Below are 11,198 nucleotides of genomic sequence, written 5' to 3'. Positions count from 1 at the left end.
TGTTTATCTTAAAATAAAACAAAGTGTGAAGAATCAAGACAGGTTTAAATTGTGTTTTTACAATCACTTCAGTTTTAATTCCAAATTCAAATTTTCAATTGAGATTGTTTACAATAAATCTCATAAAAGACCGAAAATAATTCTTTCTTACCCCTACAGGCCAAAGTAGGCATAAATAAATTTAAAAAGGCATCTATATCTATATATCTATCTATCTATATATATAAAACAAAAGGCAGAGAATGGTGAAACATTCAAAATACCAGAAAATGCCCTTAGTTAATTCAAACATTAAGAATTAAAATTATTAATTAACTGAGGATAATATGGTAAGTTCATATTTTTATTTATTAAAATTAAAAACAAAATCAGATAATAGCTCATACTTTTATGGAACATAACTACCAATATTATCTTTTTTAATTCTAAAAATAAAATAAAAAATAAAACCAATTGGCACATGCGTAAGCATGTACCAAAAAGGGGCTTAATATATATAAAGCAAAAGGCAGAGAATGGTGAAACATTCAAAATACCAGAAAATGCCATTGGTTAATTCAAACATTAATAATTAAAATTATTAACTAAATAAGGATAATATAGTAAATTCACTTTTTCATATTAAAAAATTAAAATTAAAAACAAAATCAGATAACATGTCCCTATTTTTATGGAACATAACTACCAATATTATCTTTTTTAATTCTAAAAATAAAATAAAAAATAAAACCAATTGGCACATGCGTAAGCATGTGCTAAAGAAACTTATATATAAAGCAAAAGGCAGAGAACGGTGAAACATTCAAAATACCAGAAAATGCCATTAGTTAATTCAAACATTAATAATTAAAATTATTAACTAAATAAGGATAATATAGTAAATTCACTTTTTCATATTAAAAAATTAAAATTAAAAACAAAATCAGATAACATGTCCCTATTTTTATGGAACATAACTACCCATATTATATTTCCTTAATTCTAAAAATAAAATAATTATAAAAAAAAAAAACCAATTGGGACATAAAAGTGAGTAAAGAGTCGCTGCAAGTCTTTATAAAGGCACGGACAGGCATCAAACCCTGAAAAAGATTTGTCTTCTCTTCTCCCAACCACAGTCCAAAATTTCGATAATTTCACCGATATTTTGGCGAAATTATCGTTTTTTTGGGGGAGCGAAATTTTAGGAGCATTCCAAGTATTTATCGATATTATCCTCGATCGATAATATTTCGGGTAAGATAATTTCGTTTGATTTGCAGCTTTAAATGGTCATAATATCGCGATATTATCGATAATATTGTGACTTGAAGTTTCAAAAATTAAACAACTTAAACTCACAGCGCACACTGGGGTTCGAACCCCTCTCAACTCCGATTCTTTGCAACCATTTAACCACCACGCTGCTGAAGACTTTGTGATTATAAACTATGGAATATAGTATATACAATACTTGCGAGACTTTCAAAAATTAAACAACATAAACTCAGCACACACTGGGATTCGAACCCCTCTCAACTCCGATTTTTTGCAGCCACTTAATCACCACGCTGCTGATGACTTTGTGATTATAAACTATGGAATCTAGTATATATAATACTTGCGAGCTGCTTTTCAAGTTTCAACTTTTCAACTATTCACCACGTTTCAACTTACTAAGTTACTTATGTATCTTACCATGCAATGTATAAAATGTAAAATATTATAGTAAATCATTATATATAAATGATTGTGGTGTGTTTAATCTTTTTTCATTAATTACTACATATTTTCTACACTCACGGTGTTTGTCAGTTCGCTATATAATCAACTTAAATGAGTTAAATTCATCATGCAATACATTTCCTTCCAATTTTTTGTGATAAACTAATAGATAATTGACTAAATAAGCATCCTCCAAAGTTTCAATAAAAATTTCCAAGTTTTTCTTACAATTTCCGTGGTTTTTATTCAATTTTTATCGATATCGATAATATCCCAATATTTCCATCGAAATTTTCGTGTTTTTGGACTACCGATATTTCCGATATTTTAGACCTTGCTCTCAACCCATCGCTCCCTCGCTCGTTCCAAGAAAGAAACAATGAGTAAAGAGTCGATGCGAGTCGTTATAGAGATAATCGGACTGTGATGAAAAGCGATGCTCTGTCTTCATAGCGATCATGTATGCATCGTTTCTCTTTCTCTCTCTTTCTTTTTTTTTTCAATAAACTTAAAAGTATGATTGTTGTTGGTTTTTTTTTTTTTTTTTTAAAAAAATCTATCAAATTGCCTTTCAGTTACCTCCCCTTATGTCAAATCTCAAGATAGAGAAGAAAATAGACAACCCTTTTGGAATTGACTAAAGATGATAGAGGTACATAGCTAGCACTAAGGAAGAAAGAAACATTGTATCACTTCTTTTCTTTTAGTTAATGGTTGTATACCAAGTTATCGTTGCAAACCTCGAGTTGCTCCTAAACCCATGCCATGCCACTGCAATTTATTTTGGGCTGGAAATTGATTATTTGGATCATTTCAATACACATTCATGGCCCCAATAATCAAGGGCTAATGTTGAGGCCCAAAAAATACAGTTGGCCCAAATAAATTTTCATTGCGATACCTTATCAGAAGAAACCCGATTTGGGCACGCGAAAGTTCGTCATATCGCTTTGCACACATGCCACGCCAAGCAAATAAGCAAATGCCACACTACAAGCTTAAGTGGGCCCAAGCCACGTTAATGCACGAGGCTTCTGAGCGAGTTGTGGTATGGATGGTTCGAGTATTCCGAGGCCCATTGATGGTCAAGGAGTAGAAGTTTTGGGCTACTTGGGAACATCAAAACTCAAGCCCATTCCTTGAGTCCAAACATATGGGCAAGCATGAAAGAAAACCCAATAGCCCATCACATTAAGAAAATGCCCAAACATCTTTAAAAAATGTCCAATAGCCATAACTCATAAAAAATCCCACATCAGCCAAAGCTTCTAGCGATCGATGAAATCAAAGGGAACTCACAAACTGTGCAGAACAAAACAGCCCAGCCTTTAAAGCATTTTATATAATATCCAACGTCGTGCTCTGTTAAAACTAGTTCAAAGCTAAACCAGCAAAAGCAAGCAAACCCATGTGCTAATCACCTTTTTGACCAAGCACCCTTACCCATTCTTTCCTCTTCAAGCTTTGGTGAGAAAACAAGAAGCAAAAGTGGGTGGCACCTCACCCACATGAAAAGTCCAGCTGCTTGAGGACCTTGGAACCCCAAAAAGCTGCGTGCCTATGGGTTCAGGCTAGAGAAATTTCACCAAACTACATAAATGGAAGAAAGTGAAGGAAAAGGGGATAGGGTGGCTTGATAAAATTGAGTCTTCTAGCCCCTATAAAATGAGACACTTTCTTCCCAGCAAAACAACTCACAATGGAGAGAACAGACAAGAACGAATTGAAGGCAAGCGCATCCACTCTGGAATCCTTCAATTTCATGCTTTGTTCTTCCATTTCTCTTCCTCTCTCTCAAAACCGACATCCAGATAGAGCAAGCATCATCTCTCATCTCTAGAACCCTTTGATTTCAAGCCTTGTTCTTCCATTGCTTCCATTTTTCTCCTCTGTCAAATCGCCCATGAGCTTGACGAAGCTTTCCTCAAGCTGCTGGAAATATGCTAAAGCCATCCATGCTTTTATCTTCTACCTCTCTTTCCATAATTCAGATTTAGAGAGCAAGCTTCATCTCTCTCAAAGCCTTTGTTCCTCATAGGAAACCCCAAGCCTCTCTCTCTCTCATGCTAAACTCACGAATACTCAGCTCACATGCCACAAGCTCTCATGCCAAGCCCAAGAATTTACCTGTAAGCAACTGTCGGTTTCGTTGGTGAAGAAGACCAAGGTGTTTCCTAAAGCTCAACTACCTTTTGAAACACTCTTGGGGCCTGATCCTTGAACTCAGACTCAAGGGAAATTTCACACATGTTTCTCTTTTCGGCAGCCCAAGCCCATTCGTGAAGCTGCTGGAATAAAAAGACCCCTACATTATGAACAATATCATGACGTGTTACCCATTGCACATAAAAAAAAACATATATAAATTTTAAAAGATCCAGCATTACAATTTTTCCAATCCCACATATGATAGCAATTTTTGCAATTTACATAGAACAACATATTTCATCATTTATCAACCTTGAAATTTGAGTACAAAAGAGAAATATAGTCTAACAAACCAAAGAAATATAAATTAAAATAAGTAACCCTTTATTAAAATTATCATAATAAACTCCAAGCAAATACAAGAGGGTCTGAAAATATTTGTGAGGGTGATGAAGTTCCAGAATAAAACCTCAATACAAATTCACTTTGAAGCGACTATTCCCTAGATACACACGTCGTAATTTTTTTTAATTTCACAAAACTAAGAGTGAACAGTAAGAATTGACTAAAGATGATAGAGATAAGTAGCTTGCACTAAGGAAGAAAGAAACGTTGTATCACTTCTTTTCTTTTAGTTAATGGTTGTATAGTAGATATACCAAGTTATCGTTGCAAACTCCGAGATATTATTGCAGTGAAGGATGAGCAAAAATCTAGGGCTCTGATTTCAAGAAAAGGGATAATTTATAACCAAGTTTTCGTGTGTTGATTGTTAGGAGTAGTGCTTCTTCCCCTATGCCCCCTATTGGTACTAGTGGAGTAGGGTTGACCTAACCCATAGAGAAAAGGAGTACAAGCTTGTGCTTCATCGTATGGCCAAGTGCCTGGACGTACATATGCTATATTATCATCATTCGGTGCTACTACCATTAATTATGGCATTGGCAGCATGGGTTCTTGTGCTCACCCTTTGTGTTCAACATTAATTGTGCTCAATTTAGTCGTCAAAATTAATATTGGGAACCACGTTATATATTGTTGAAACTCTTATTATATCTATATATATATGTGTGTGTGGTTGGAAATGTCTGCTATTCCATGCAGAATTGGGAAACTTGTAAAAAAATCATAACTCTGCAACTTAGTGATAATTATCAATTATATAAAATAAATTTAACCTCAGCTTTAGATTATGCCCTCATAATACTAATTAAATACATTTAAGCTTTCCACTCTATAGCAAGCAGCTACTTCGCCGCTTGAACCATTCTTAAGTAACAATAGTAGTCCTCCAGCAAAGCCAACACACTCCCTGAACGCCTTTGCATATATAGTACTGCTTCTTCCCCTATGCCCCCCATTCGTGTGTTGATTGCTAGGAATAGTAGTCCTCCAGCAAAGCCAACACACTCCCTGAACGCCTTTGCATATATAGTACTGCTTCTTCCCCTATGCCCCCCATTCGTGTGTTGATTGCTAGGAGTAGTGCTTCTTCCCCTATGCCCCCTATTCCTCTATATCCAATCCTTTGACTCTAGTTTTTCCGCCAAGAATTTCATTGACAAAAAGTCAATCCCTTTGGTGTGCAATCTTTCAATATTTACGCTGTTTCCGATCTCCAACATCTTTTCTATCTCACAAACCCAATTGTCGTCCATCTTCACAAAATCTTGTTCCAAAAAGCCTTTTGCCATAGAGACAGCACGACCTGTGAATTTGTTGTCTTCCACATCAATTTTGTATTTTCTAAATCTAAAGGCCTCACTCCCAACCATCTAATGTCTTTGATAGCTAAGTTAACGCTATCAAATGCTGAGTTAGCCGAACCATATTTGTAATAAAAAGTATTTGAAGCCCATACGGATTGCAATCGACAATGGCTAATATCGGAATCCTGAACTCACGATGAAGCTTTTTCAAGAATACCTTGGTCGATCTATCACCATATCCTTGGCCGCTCACCATAATGCATTTAGCATTCTCATGAAAATTAGCCTGGGCTAAATCATGTAACACTGTATTTTTCTCAACCAATAAGATGAAGGATGCCTTACAATTGTTGAACCTAGTATCGGCCATAAACTCACAAGATGGGATCTTCTCGGCACTCGAAGAACATTCATGTGGAGTATCACTGCACACGAAGGTAAATGGACCAATAACCGTACCTGTTGTGTCGGAAACTACCCTGAGACTCAAACTTGTGCACCTTAACATGCAGCATATGTCATCAATTATTCCATATGCAGTTTTCCGATTACAACTAGATCGCACAAAAATATCATAATAAATCCCACGCTTCTTTACGTACCTTGCTTTATTTTTGAAACATCGGGTGTAAATGCTCGAAATAGTGTACAAGGTAGGCAAGCATAACTTTGGACTTCTACCAGATAAGGAACGTCTTATATCATGTTTGAATCTCTGGAAGGCACAGTGAATCCGAAGTCTTCTTTTTCATTCCAGGATTGGGAGGTATCATCTATTAGTTTCTTTAAATCGCGTTGCACATCTTCCCCGGGAAGATCGGACACCTCAACAAATTCTTCTTTTTCTTGTATTGATAAAGATGGGAGAGGGTCAAAATTCCACCTGTGCTCTTCAATGTTCTTCTTGATGAGTTCGAAGTCAATTTTACGTTGCACCTCCAATTGAGATGATTCGTCTCTTGGATGATTAATTTGAAGCGCAGACTCAATGGCCAGCCGTAACTTCTTGTTGATGGAGACACCTTTGTTTATTTTTATGCACGGGAAGGAGACACTTTTATCGCGCTTCGGCATTGTCAAAAGTTATTCTCAACAGAAGCCTTGAAGAGCTTTATACAACAGCTGCGGCACAAAATAAAAAGGTTTTAGTGTTTTGGGTGAAATTTCATATGAAAAAAGTTAAAAGTCTTACCGGGAAATTTGTTGGGGACTGTTCTCCGAAAAATAGTTCAAAATAAAAATAATATTGTAGATTGAATGAAAAGAAAGAGATGGTGTAAATAAAAAAATTAAAAAATAAAAATCTCAGCATCTATTAGCAAATTAGCAATTCAAGGGGGGGAAAAACAACAATAACCGCTATCGACATACACAACAGGGTAGGGTACAAGAGAAGAAGATTAACCTTAATCCAACGAACAAAATAAAGTAAGGAGGAAAGAAGGGGTGTTGCCTCTCGTCGGTGCTTCAAACCTTAGCAGGTGTCTTCAGATACTTGGGGGGTGCACTTTCACTTGCTGTTAGTGGATATGACCAAGAATGTGCTCAAGGCACTTCTTTTAAACTACCATGGGTTTGGACCTGCCTTTCCTACAAATTTTGGGAGTCTGAATTCAAGAAAACAGGAAACGAGTTTTGGGTATCTTGTTCCCCAAGAAAAGACGTGGAGCCTTGGGGAATATCTTTCAAATTATGTCATTAAAGGAAACAAGTTTTGGGTATCCTGTTCTAAAAACTCAAATCAAATCAGATTCCCAAGTTTTGGGTATACTGAAAAAGAAAGAAATAAAATAGAAAGTACAAGACACAGCCACACATATTTTGTATTTTGTTGGTCTCCTATATTTAAACGGATAAAAGTATATTAGTTTTTACCAAATAGTGTTTTTACGGACAATCTCTTTGGTTTGGTGCTTTTCTTCTTCAACGAGGCTTACATGTAGACAAGAGACTGAATTAGTTTACAAAGAAAGAAAATGCCACGCTAAGAGTACTCATAATATAAACACAGCTAAAATAATGTTCTTCCAGCAACATCAGGATGGATGGGTGGCCTTAACCAGACAGGATACTATACGGCCAATGTGATCAAAATCCAGCAAGTTAGTTCATACTTCCTCTGTTTCCCAGTTATTTTGGTCACTTGACCGTCGTTGATCAATAACTAAACACAAATTTGTGCACGGCATCTGCCATTCTAACAACCATTAACATTTTCTAGATTAACCCGTGCATTACATGAACCGCCAAAATCTATATGTCTACACACACAAATATAACACAAACTGTGAACTTAAACCAAATGTAACAAAAGATAAAGTTTTAAGGCAAGTTCATGGGAGAGCGAGAGAGAGAGAGAGATATATATATATATATATATATATATATACCCATCCCAGGCACTAGATAATCGTTAACGATTTCGAAGTTTTTATATGTGTAGCGCACAAAATTAATGTCCATAGAGGAGAGCATCTGCAAAATGGAGAGAAAATAATGGAAAACTTGGTAAGATTTTGGGGGTGGCAAATTGTATATACAAATTAGTGACAATAGCTAAGAAGAGACAAAACCCAAAAGCTTACCTTTCTCCAGGGACCAGTTCTGGATGAACTCTGAGTTTGGGTGTCAGACAATTACTATAAATCAAATTATCAGCAATATGATGTGCTCGACACAAGTGGCTTCACAAACTCCACAAAAATTGAGGAATAAATGCAGCTTCCATTTGATAAAGCTTATCCCATTCAGTACCATCGAACCATGGCGACTGGTGATTGTAGTTCTTCCTCCTTTTCTTCTGGTAACCATCCTCAATTGAAAAATCCATGGCTTTTCGATTTCTTAATATGGGGGTTTCCTTCTTTTGCAGAAGACGTTTAGCGGCAATCTCAGTGGCAATTTCTTTATTTTTAATACTAAAATTAAAACAATACGTGTGTTTGGGCTTGGGCCCTATTTTTAAAACTGGACCGGTTTGTCGGTGCAGTGTTCTTCCAACAAAAAAGGAAAAAGTCGGTGTTCATCTATATAAATGAAGGCACAGGCATTCAAGAGAAAAACGCAAGTCTTCTTCTCCAACCAACACTAAAAAATATTTGTCTTCTCTTCTCTCAACCCATCGCTCCCTCGCCCGTTCCGAGGAAGAAACAATGAGTAAAGAGACGCTGCGAGTCGTTTTAGAGATAATCGAGACTGTGATGCAAAAAAGCGATGCTCTGTCTGGCGCAACTGATACTGTATGCATGCGTTTCTCTCTCTCTCTTTCCTTTTTTCAGTAAACTTAAAAGTATGATTATTGTTGGTTTTTTTTATAAAAAAAATTCTATCCAATTTGCCTTTCAGTTACCTCCCCTTATGTCAAATCTCAAGATAGAGAAGAAAACAGACGACCCTTCTGGACGGCAGCAGGAGGAGGGGGAGGAGGAGGAGGAGGAGGAAGAGCAGGATTCGAGCGAGTAAAAATCCTCACTCATTTAGTTTGACCTCTATTCTTGTAAGTTTTAACGTGTCCTCATGTATGATATGATTTTCCCCTCTTTCCCATTCTGCAGGTACGCCGAGTCTCTTCTTGATTTTCTCCATGAACCTACTGTAGATTTTGTGAACGAAGCATGCGACACGGAGGAGGAGCGTCATAGGGCTATGAAGTCCATCTGCAGATTGGTTGCAAGTCTTGAATCGGTAAGATCCTGACCTAACTAAACTTGTCACATGTCTCTATACAAGTTGGATATGTCTTTTCCTTTTTTCTGCTCTTTTTATTTATTTATTTATTATGCTGCTAGTTTAGATGTTGGTACAACCATTCCTGATAAGGTGATAACCAGTATGATTCCCAGTTTTCATCGTCTTCTTTTCAAGATTTGGCACTTCAGTTGTTTTTGTGAGGTCTATTATTTGCATATTAAGCACATACAAGAGCTTTTTCTCTGCTCTGGAAACATCTGGGTTCGTTGATCGAGTAAAACAAATTAAAGTGATTCTAATTCGATGTATAGGGGATTTTTAATTCCAGGAGTCAAAGCATGATGTGGTGGTCATCTATGTAATCAAATAAATAAGCCGATGTTGAGATGCATGCGTTTACTTCTTGTTTGTTTGTAAACTTTGTAATATCACTTTGGAATTAAATTTTGCTTCTATGATTGTTGTAGGAAGCTGCTCGTGATCTTGAGGAATTCGAGGCATCCATCCCTGAGAATCCTCAAGAATGGACACGAGAGGTGAGGAAATAATAACCATGTATTTGGTATACTTTATTAGCTTCTTGTTTGTAAATATTGTTGCAATCACCTTCTTTGAGTTCTTGATTGTTGTTGGTTGACTATGAGCCTGATATGGTAAAATAGTAAGTAATTCCCCATTTTGTTTGGTCTTGGTGTGTATATTTAGCACCTTAATTGCTTTTCAGATGTCTATTATTCGTATATCTGTTTGATGAGCCGTGTCATGGAAACATACATCAGTTTCACTGGTCATCCATGTCATCCAGTAAATATGCTGCCAATGCTAAGAGGCATTAATTCAATATCTTGTTTGCAAATGTTATAATCAGACCGGAGTTTGAATATGATTGTTGTAGGAGAGCTTTCGGCTTGCATTGTTTTCTCTCGCAGGGCTCCTTATTATTCATATTATTAGACACACACAACGTAAGGTCTTCTAGGTCTTGCTCTGGAGATATCAGCTTCTGTTGGTCGTCTTTAAGAATGTTATTCTAATGTGATGTGCGGAGGGATTGTTTATGGAGTCAAAAAATTGCTATAGTTTGTACTGAAACAGTTTTGTACTGGATTTTTGCAGATGTGGGAGTATATGTACGAAAAGGAAAAGGAGGAGGTGAGGAATTTCGAAGAGCAGCAGGTGAGGAACTAAAATTTGGTAAAATGTATTGTCCAAAGTGATTCATGTTTGATATATATATGTAAAATCAAGTTGATATGTCAATGTTTGGGTTGGGATGCATGCCACAATAGCTTCTTTGGAAATGTTGTAACTCACTTTTCATCTTTGATTGTTGTTGTATGACAGTTGGCTTTGGAGAAGAAGAAGCGGATACAAAAGCGATTGGATAAAACATATCGAAGAAGACGGAAAATTGCGAAGAAGACAAGTAAAAGAGAGAGAGAGAGCTCAAGTGGCTTGGCTTGAATATGTCTACTGTTTTTCATGTTCTAAATTAATTAATTAATGCTGACTCAGAGAAAGGAATTGGTTTCCCATTTCATCTATTCTATGTTTTTTGGTTGCATTTTTAATTATAATAATACTGGGTTGTTGTTTTTGCATTTGTGGGTTATTATTTTATTATAGCTCCCTTTTTCAATACAACAATTTTGAGATGAGATAGCTCACTATCTTCTAGCATTTGTTTATCAATGATTCTTTTGGATGTTATTTATTTGTTTATGTTAAAGTGAGTTGTTGTGACGGAAAAAAACAGAGGAAAAAAAACACAAAGTGTAAAGAATTGCTTCTGCCAGAAGTGTAATTGAGGAGCTGTATGGGTTTGGTGTTGTGTGATAGAGTGTACTATAGTGTATCAGTCGTATTTTTGGGTAGGAAAAAACTTACATACAAAGCATGACAAGAGCTTTGTTTTTTGGGTCAATAACTTGACAAGAGCTTATAATA

At 36.1% G+C, this 11,198-nt stretch overlaps 1 protein-coding gene across 2 annotated transcripts; it reads left to right on the top strand.

Moving 5' to 3' along the window:
* The first annotated feature begins 8,613 nt into the window (after positions 1-8,613).
* LOC148916032 (uncharacterized) lies at positions 8,614-10,852 on the top strand. Of its 2 annotated transcripts, none has more exons than XM_089054689.1 (6): positions 8,614-8,800; positions 8,907-9,019; positions 9,116-9,245; positions 9,719-9,787; positions 10,368-10,445; positions 10,596-10,793. In XM_089054689.1, exons 1-5 carry the CDS (start codon positions 8,714-8,716, stop codon positions 10,437-10,439), a joined length of 471 nt encoding a protein of 156 aa, XP_088910815.1. In that variant the 5' UTR covers positions 8,614-8,713; the 3' UTR covers positions 10,440-10,445; positions 10,596-10,793. The 2 variants fall into 2 exon arrangements, with proteins under 2 accessions (XP_088910815.1, XP_088910814.1); XM_089054688.1 differs by having other exon boundaries at positions 8,615-8,800; positions 10,368-10,427; positions 10,596-10,852.
* Positions 10,853-11,198: the final 346 nt, after the last annotated feature.

Source organism: Prunus mume, linkage group LG6 (genome assembly GCF_029339155.1).
Source record: "Prunus mume cultivar Tortuosa linkage group LG6, ASM2933915v1, whole genome shotgun sequence".
NCBI lineage: Eukaryota > Viridiplantae > Streptophyta > Magnoliopsida > Rosales > Rosaceae > Prunus > Prunus mume.
The sequence above is the reverse complement of the archived record's forward strand: the minus strand, read 5'-3'. Positions and strand labels throughout refer to the sequence as shown.